This window comes from Lonchura striata, unplaced genomic scaffold (genome assembly GCF_046129695.1).
Source record: "Lonchura striata isolate bLonStr1 unplaced genomic scaffold, bLonStr1.mat Scaffold_312, whole genome shotgun sequence".
NCBI classification, from domain to species: Eukaryota; Metazoa; Chordata; class Aves; order Passeriformes; family Estrildidae; genus Lonchura; species Lonchura striata.
Window position 1 is genome coordinate 1 of NW_027461172.1, and position 8,493 is coordinate 8,493.

Here is an 8,493-nt window from a genome sequence, read left to right on the forward strand (position 1 = left end):
GCTGGGGAAAAATGGGAATTTTGGGGGAAATTTGGGCAGAATTGAGGAATTTTGGGCTGAATTTCGTTATTTTGGGTTGAATTTGGGACTTTTGGGCTGAATTTGGAATTTTGGGGCTGAATTTGGGAGTTTCTAGGGTTGATTTTTGGGATTTTTTTTGGGTTGAATTTGGATTTTTTTGGGCTGAATTTTGGGATTTTTTTGCCTGAATTTCGGATTTTTTGGGGTTGAATTTTGGGATTTTTTTGGCGGAATTCAGGGATTTTTTTGGGTTGAATTCAGATGTTTTTGGGGCTGAATTTTGGGATTTTTTTGGGTTGAATTCAGATGTTTTTGGGGTTGGAATTTTGGGATTTTTTGGGGTTGAATTTTGGGGTTTTTTTGGCCTGAATTTTGGGATTTTTGGGTTGAATTTTGGGATTTTTGGGGTTGAATTTTGGGATTTTTGGGGTTGAATTTTGGGATTTTTGGGGTTGAACTTTGGGATTTTTTGGGCTGAATTGGGGCCGTTTCGGGTCCCACCTCAGAGGTTTTCGTAGTCGGCGCCTTCGTCGCTCTCGCTCGCTGCGGGGGAGGGGCGGGCTCAGGGCGGCGGCCGCCCTCCCCCACCTTTAACCCCTCCCCCACCTTTAACCCCTCCCCCACCTTTAACCCCTCCCCACCTTTAACCCCTCCCCCACTTTAACCCCCCACCTTTAACCCCTCCCTCTCCCTCCCACCCTTACCCCTCCCCCTTTAACCCCTCCCCCACCCTTTTAACCCCTCCCCCACCTTTAACCCCTCCCCACCCCCTACCCCCCCCACTTTAACCCCTCCCCCTAGCCCCCTTTAGCCCTTCCCCACACCCTTTAACCCCTCCCCCACCCCTTTAACCCCTCCCCCACCCCCTTTAACCCCTCCCCCACCCTTTTAACCCCTCCCCCACCTTTAACCCCTCCCCCACCCTTTTAACCCCTCCCCCACCTTTAACCCCTCCCCCACCCTTTTAACCCCTCCCCCACCTTTAACCCCTCCCCCACCCCTTTAACCCCTCCCCCACCTTTAACCCCTCCCCCACCCTTTTAACCCCTCCCCCACCTTTAGCCCCTCCCCCACCCCTTTAACCCCTCCCCCTCTCCTTTAACCCCTCCCCCTCTCATTTTAGCCCCTCCCCTTTTCCTTTAGCCCCTCCCCCACTTTTAACCCCTCCCCTTTAGCCCCGCCCATTCGAGCCCCTCCCCCTCCCTTTAGCCCCTCCCCATCCTTTGGCCCCTCCCCCACTTCTAGCCCCTCCCCCACCCATTTAACCCTCCCCCTCCCCCTTTAGCCCCTCCCCTTTTAACCCTTCCCCTTTAGCCCCTCCCCCACCTCTTTAACCCCTCCCCCTCTCCTTTAACCCCTCCCCCTCCCCTTTATCCCCTCCCCCAATTTAACCCCTCCCCCATTTCAGCCCCTCCCCTTTTCCTTTAGCCCCTCCCCCACATCTTTGGCCCCTCCCCCTCTGCCCCTCCCCCACCTTTTGGCCCCTCCCCCTCTGCCCCTCCCCCACTCACCCTGGGCCCCCCCCGGGACGTTGATGTACTCCAGGCTGGGCGCTGCCGATTTGGGGAGAAATTCAGCGATTTTGGGGCATTTTGGGATCAAATTCGGCATTTTTGGGGCATTTTGGGATCAAATTCGGCGTTTTTGGGGATTTTGGGATCAAATTCAGGGGTTTTGGGGTCCGATTTGGGATTTTCGGGGTCAAATTGGGGATTTTTGGGGCGGATTTTGGGGTGGAATTGGAGGTTTTTGGGGTTGCATTCGGGGCAGATTTTGGGGTAATTTTGGGGGGTTTTTGGGACAGGTTTTTGGGGTGATTTTGGATAATTTTATGGTGATTTTGGGCTGATTTTAGGGGTAATTTTGGGGTGATTTTGGGCCGATTTTGGGTGTAATTTCGGGCTGATTTTTGGGGCAATTTTGGGGTGATTTCGAAGTAATTTTGGGGTGATTTCGGGGTAATTTTGGGCTGATTTTTGGGGTAATTTTGGGGTAATTTTAAGCTGATTTTTGGGTTTATTTCAGTCTAATTTTGGGGTATTTTTGGGGTAATTTCTGGACTGATTTCAGGGTAATTTTTGGGGTAATTTTGGCACAATTTGGGGCAGATTTTTGGGCTGATTTCAGGGATTTTTTGGGTTGATTTTGAGGGTAATTTGGGGCGATTTTGGGGTAATTCTGGGATAATTTTGGGCTGATTTTTGGGGTAATTTTTGGGAATTTTGGGGCTGATTTGAGGGCAATTTTAGGGTAATTTTGGCTAATTTCGGGGTAATTTTGGGCTGATTTTTGGGCTGATTGCAGGGAATTTTTGGGCTGATTTTGGGGCATTTTGGGGCTGGTTTTGGGGCGATTTTGGGGCAATTTGGGGTCTCTCACCGCGGGAGCCGCCGTCGGCCTCGGGGACGTTCTCGTAGGGCTCCTCCCCCTCCCCCTCCCCCTCCCCCGCCCCGGGGGCGGCCGTGACGTCATCAGTGACGTCATCAGTGACGTCATCGGGCGGGGGCGGGTCCGGCAGCACCGTCCTGGAACGGGGGGTCGAGGGGTCAGAGGTTTTGGGGGGGGTCAGGGGTCAAAGGTCAGAGGTCAAAGGTCACTCACACGTAGCCGCTGGCCGAGGGCTCGTTGGAGTAATCGGCGTCCTCGGGGGGGTCTGGGGGGTCAAAGGTCATGCCGGGGTCAGCCCGGGGTCAGCCCGGGGTCACCCCGCGGGGGTCAGAGGTCACTGGGGGTCACTCACCCGGCTCCGGCTCGGCCGAGACGCGGCGGCTCGGGGGGGCCTGGGGGGGGCTGGGCGGGGCGGGGGAGGGGCGAGAGGGGCGTGGGGGAGGGGCCGAGGGGCCCGCCCCCTCCCCGGGCCCCTCCCCCACCCCAGGGCCCCTCCCCCACCCCAGGGCCCCTCCCCCACCCATTGAAACCCCTCCCCCACCCCATCCCCCCCAAATCTCCCCTCCCCCACCCCAGGGCCCCACCCCCACCCTTGAGCCCCTCCCCCACCCTCAGAGCCCCTCCCCCACCCCAGGGCCCCTCCCCCATCCTCATAGCCCCGCCCCCACCCCGGGCCCCTCCCCCAGCCTCAGAGCCCCTCCCCCACCCCTCAGCCCCGCCCCCATCCTCAGAGCCCCTCCCCCACCCCTGAGCCCCACCCCCACCCCACAGCCCCTCCCCCATCCTCAGGGCCCCTCCCCCACCCCCACCCCAGGGCCCCTCCCCCACCCCTGAGCCCCTCCCCCACCCCCTGAGCCCCTCCCCCAGCCTCAGAGCCCCTCCCCCACCCCCTGAGCCCCTCCCCCATCCTCAGAGCCCCTCCCCCACCCATTGAAACCCCTTCCCCCACCCCCATCCCCCCCAAATTTCCCCTCCCCCACCCCAGGGCCCCTCCCCCACCCCCAAATTTCCCCTCCCCCACCCCCCACCCCTCCCCCCACCCACCCGAGGCTCCGCGGCTCCCACGGGGTCGCCCAGGCCGGCTGCAGGGGCTGGGGGGAGGGGCACCTGCGGGGGGGAGGAGGGGTCAGGGGTCACGCAGAGGTCACGGAGGGGTCAGGGGTCACTCAGGGGTCAAAGGTCACTCACATCGCGGCGTCACCACCATGAACCGGGCTGGGGGAGGGCGCTGAGGGGGGGCCTGGAGGGGGGAGGGGGCTCGGGTCAGGCCACGCCCCCTCCCCGGCCCCGCCCCTCCCCAGGCCCCTCCCCCAGGCCCCTCCCCCACTCACTTGCAGTCGTAGTTGTCCAGCAGGGGGCGCTGCGGCGCTGGCGGGGAGGGGAGGGGGAGTGACCCCCTGGTGACCCCAAATGCCCCAAAATTCCCCCCAAAATCCTCCCAAATCCCCCCAAATCCCTCCAAAATCCGCCCAAAATCCTCCCAAATCTCACCCAAATCCTCCCAAATCCCCTCAAATCCTCCAAAAATCCCCCAAATTCCACCCAAATTCTCCCTAAATCCCCCCCAAAATTCCCCCAAGTCCCCCAAAATCCCCCAAACCCCTCCTAAATCCCCCCAAATCCCCCCAAAATCCCCCCAAATTCCACCCAAAATCCCCCAAATTCCCCCCTAATTTCCCCCAAATTCCACCCAAATTCTCCCTAAATCCCCCCAAATCCTCCCAAATCCTCCCCAAAATCCCCTCAAATCCTCCCAAAATCCCCCCAAAATCCCCCAAAATGCCCCCAAATTCTCCCTAAATCCCCCCTAATTTCCCGCAAATCCCCCCAAACCCCCCCAAATTCCACCCAAATTCTCCCTAAATCCCCCCAAATCCCCCCAAATCCCCCAAATTCCCCCCAAATCCCCCCTAATCCCCCCCTAAATCTCCCCAAATTCCACCCAAAATCCCCCAAATCCCCCAAAACCCCCCAAATTCCACCCAAATCCCCCCCAAACCCCCCCGCCCCCCGCCCCTCCCCCACTCACGGCGGGCCCGCCGGCAGCGCGCGCAGAGCGAGGCCAGCAGGGGGGGGAGGGGCAGCAGCAGCAGCGCCCAGAGCGGCGCCTCCATGGGGGGAGGGGCTGGGGACCCCGCGAGGACCCAGGAAACACGAAATGAGCCCAAAAAGCCCGAAATGAACCCAAAAATCCCGAAAAGAGCCCAAAAATCCCGAAAAGAAACCAAAAATCCCTGAAATGAGCCCAAAAATCCCTGAAATGAGCCCAAAAAACACGAAATGAGCCCAAAAATCCCCGAAATGAGCCCAAAAATCCTGAAATGAGCCCAAAAATTCCGAAAAGAAACCAAAAATCCCGAAAAGAAACCAAAAACCCCGAAATGAGCCCAAAAATCCCTGAAATGAGCCCAAAAATCCCGAAATGAGCCCAAAAACCCCGAAATGAGCCCAAAAATCCCTGAAATGAGCCCAAAAATCCTGAAATGAACCCAAAAAACACGAAATGAGCCCAAAAATCCCGAAATGAGCCCAAAAATCCCGAAAATAAACCAAAAAACACGAAATGAACCCAAAAAACACGAAATGAGCCCAAAAATCCCGAAATTAACCCAAAAACCCCGAAATGAGCCCAAAAATCCCAAAAAGAAACCAAAAATCCCGAAATGAACCCAAAAAACACGAATTGAACCCCAAAAATCCCGAGATTAACCCAAAAACCCCAAAATGAACCCAAAAAACAAGAATCAAACCCAAAAACCCCGAAATGAGCCCAAAAAACATGGATCAAACCCCAAAAATCCCGAAATTAACCCCAAAATCCCAAAATGAACCCCAAATCCCCCCCAAAAAATCCCAAAATGAACCCCAAAATCCTGAAAACAACCAGAAACACGAAATTAACCCAAAAAATCCCAAAATGAACCCCAAAAATCCCGAATTGAACCCAAAAACCCCAAAACCAAAATCCCAAATGAACCCAAAAAAAAAAGAATCCCAAAACAAACCCAAAATCCCCCAAAAATCCCAAAATGAACCCAAAAATAATAATTATAAAAAAAAACCCACAAAAATCTCCAGATTTGGGGTCAGGAGTGGGGGAGGGGCTCGGGTTTGGGGGGGGGGGGGTCAAGTAAATTTGGGGTGCCCAAAATTTGGGGGAGCCTGAACCAAAATTCGGAGTCCCAAACCCCCAAATCCCAAAATTTTTGGGGCCCAATCACAAAATTTTGGGGTCCCAGGGATTTCAAACCCCCCCCAAATCCCAAAATTTTGGGTCCCAAAAACCCAAATTTTGGGTCCCGGGTGTTCCAACCCCACCCAACCCCAATTTTTGGAGGCCCGACCACCCCAAAATCCCAAATTTTGGGGTCCCAAACCCCCCAAATCTTTGATTTTTGGGGTCCCAAATCCCCATATTCCAAAATCTGGGGACCCAAACCACCCAAATCCCAAATTTTGGGGTCCCAAATCCCAAATTTTGGGCTCCCAAATCCCAAATTTTGGGGTCCCAGCACCTCCCGCCCCTCATTTCGGCGCATCCCGCCCCTCCCCCACCCCCCAAAATCCCCCAAAAAACCCCAAAATCCTCCCAAGACCTCCAAAAAAACGCCAAAAAACAAAAAAAATCCCAAAATCCCACCCAAAAAAACCCCAAATCCCCCCAAAAATCCCAAACCTGCGGCGCCACCGCCCGAGCCCCCCAAAATCCGCGGGGCCCCTCCCCCACCCCCCAAAATCCCCCCAACCCCCCCCAAACACACAAAAAACCCCAAAATCCCCCAAAAAAACCCAAAATCCCCCAAAAAATCACAAAATCCCCCAAAACCCCCCAAAAATCCCCAAAATCCCCCCAAAAATCCCGAACCTGCTCCGCCGCCGCCCCGAGCGCCCCAAAATCCGCGGGGCCCCTCCCCCACCCCCCAAAATCCCTCAAAAAACCCCAAAATCCCCCCAAAAAACCCCCAAAATCCCCCAAAACAGCCCAAAACCCCCCAAAAATCCCCAAAATCCCCCCAAAAATCCCGAACCTGCTCCGCCACCGCCCCGAGCGCCCCAAAATCCGCAGGGCCCCTCCCCCACCCCCCAAAATCCCTCAACCCCCCCCCAAAACACACAAAAATCCCCCAAATCCCCCCAAAAAAACCCAAAATTCCCCAAAAAATCACAAAATCCCCCCAAAAAAACCCAAAAATCCCCAAAATCCCCCCAAAAATCCCGAACCTGCTCCGCCGCCGCCCCGAGCGCCCCAAAATCCGCGGGGCCCCTCCCCCACCCCCCAAAATCCCTCAAAAAACCCCCAAATCCCCCCAAAATCCCTCCAAAACAGCCCAAAACCCCCCAAAAATCCCCAAAATCCCCCAAAAATCCCCAAAATCCCCCCAAAAATCCCGAACCTGCTCCGCCGCCGCCCCGAGCGCCCCAAAATCCGCGGGGCCCCTCCCCCACCCCAGGAAGCCGCAGCAGGAAACGGGGGGAGGGGGTGGGGGAGGGGCGGACGGAGACGCCGAGACCGAAATTTTGGGGGGTCCGGGATTTATTTTGGGGGGAAAAACCCCAAATTTGGGGTCGGGATCCCGAAATTTGGGGGTGGGGTCCCAAAATTTGGCGATGGGGTCCCAAAATTTGGGGCTGGGGTCCCAAAATTGGGGTGAGAATCTCAAAATTTGGGGCTGGAGTCCCAAATTTGGGGCTGGGGTCCCAAATTTGGAACTGGGGTCCCAAAATTGGGGTGGGAATCTCAAAATTTGGGGCTGGGGTCCTAAAATTGGGGCTGGGACCCCCAAAAATGGGGGAAGAGAGCCCAAAATTGGGCTGGGGTCCCAAAATTTGGGGCTGGGGTCCCAAATTTGGGGCTGGAATCCTAAAATTTGGGGCTGAGACCCCAAAACTGGGGGTTGGGAACCCAAATTTTGGGGCTGGGTCCTAAAATTTGGGGTTGGGACCCCGAAATTTGGGGTTGTGACCCCAAAATGCAGATTTGGGACCCCAAAATGTGGCTTTGGGACCCAAAATTTGGGTCTGGGGTCCCAAAATTTGGTGCTGAGACCCCAAAATTGGGGGTTGGGACCCCAAAATTCGGGGCTGGGATCCCAAATTTGGGGCTGAGACCCCGAAATTCGGGGCTGGGATCCCAAAATTTGGGTCCAGAATCCAAAAATTTGAGGTTGGGACCCCAAAATTTGGGTGCAAAGTTCCAAAATTTGGGGTCAGTGACCCCCAAACGGAGCAGGTGACCCCTGGGGTGGTCAGTGTCCACTCTGAGTGAGTGACCACAGCTCTGGTCACTCCCACTGGTCAGTTGGTCACTCTCCATGAGTGACCACAGCTCTGGTCACTCCCAGTGGTCAGTTGGTCACTCTCAGGCCACCACGGGTGCTCAGTGTCCACTCTCCATGAGTGACCACTGCCCTGGTCACTCCCAGTGGTCACTCGGTCACTCTCCATGAGTGACCACAGCTCTGGTCACTCGGTCACTCTCCATGAGTGACCACAGCTCTGGTCACTCCCACTGGTCACTTGGTCACTTCCACACCAGCCTGTGGTCACTCCCAGCGGTCAGTGGTCACTCTCAGGTGGTCACTGGTCACTCCCAGCGGTCAGTGGTCACTCTCGGGTGGTCACTGGTCACTCCCAGCGGTCAGTGGTCACTCTCAGGTGGTCACTGGTCACTCCCAGCGGTCAGTGGTCACTCTCAGGCCAGCAGGTGGTCACTCCCAGGTGGTCACTCTCAGGCTGGGCCGGGGGCAGTGGGCAGTGGTCACTCTCAGGTGGTCAGTGGTCACTCAGTGGTCACTCAGTGGTCACTCAGCGGTCAGTGGTCACTCAGGGTCACTCAGTGGTCACTCAGTGGTCACTCAGTGGTCACTCAGCGGTCAGTGGTCACTCAGTGGTCACTCAGTGGTCACTCAGTGGTCACTCAGTGGTCACTCAGTGGTCAGTGGTCACTCAGCGGTCACTCAGTGGTCACTCAGTGGTCACTCAGTGGTCACTCAGGGTCACTCAGGGTCACTCAGTGGTCACTCAGTGGTCACTCAGGGTCACTCAGTGGTCACTCAGTGGACACTCAGTGGTCAGTGGTCACTC

General features: G+C 56.3%; 1 protein-coding gene across 1 annotated transcript; it reads right to left on the reverse strand.

Moving 5' to 3' along the window:
- Positions 1-412: 412 nt before the first annotated feature.
- Positions 413-6,305, reverse strand: LOC144248714 (uncharacterized). Its single transcript, XM_077790721.1, is given in 11 exon segments — positions 413-564; positions 1,533-1,574; positions 2,401-2,546; positions 2,623-2,674; positions 2,762-2,811; positions 3,454-3,516; positions 3,594-3,636; positions 3,639-3,649; positions 3,741-3,777; positions 4,439-4,534; positions 6,275-6,305. Coding segments are annotated over 10 exon segments (570 nt in total). The 5' UTR covers positions 4,524-4,534; positions 6,275-6,305; the 3' UTR covers positions 413-523.
- Positions 6,306-8,493: the final 2,188 nt, after the last annotated feature.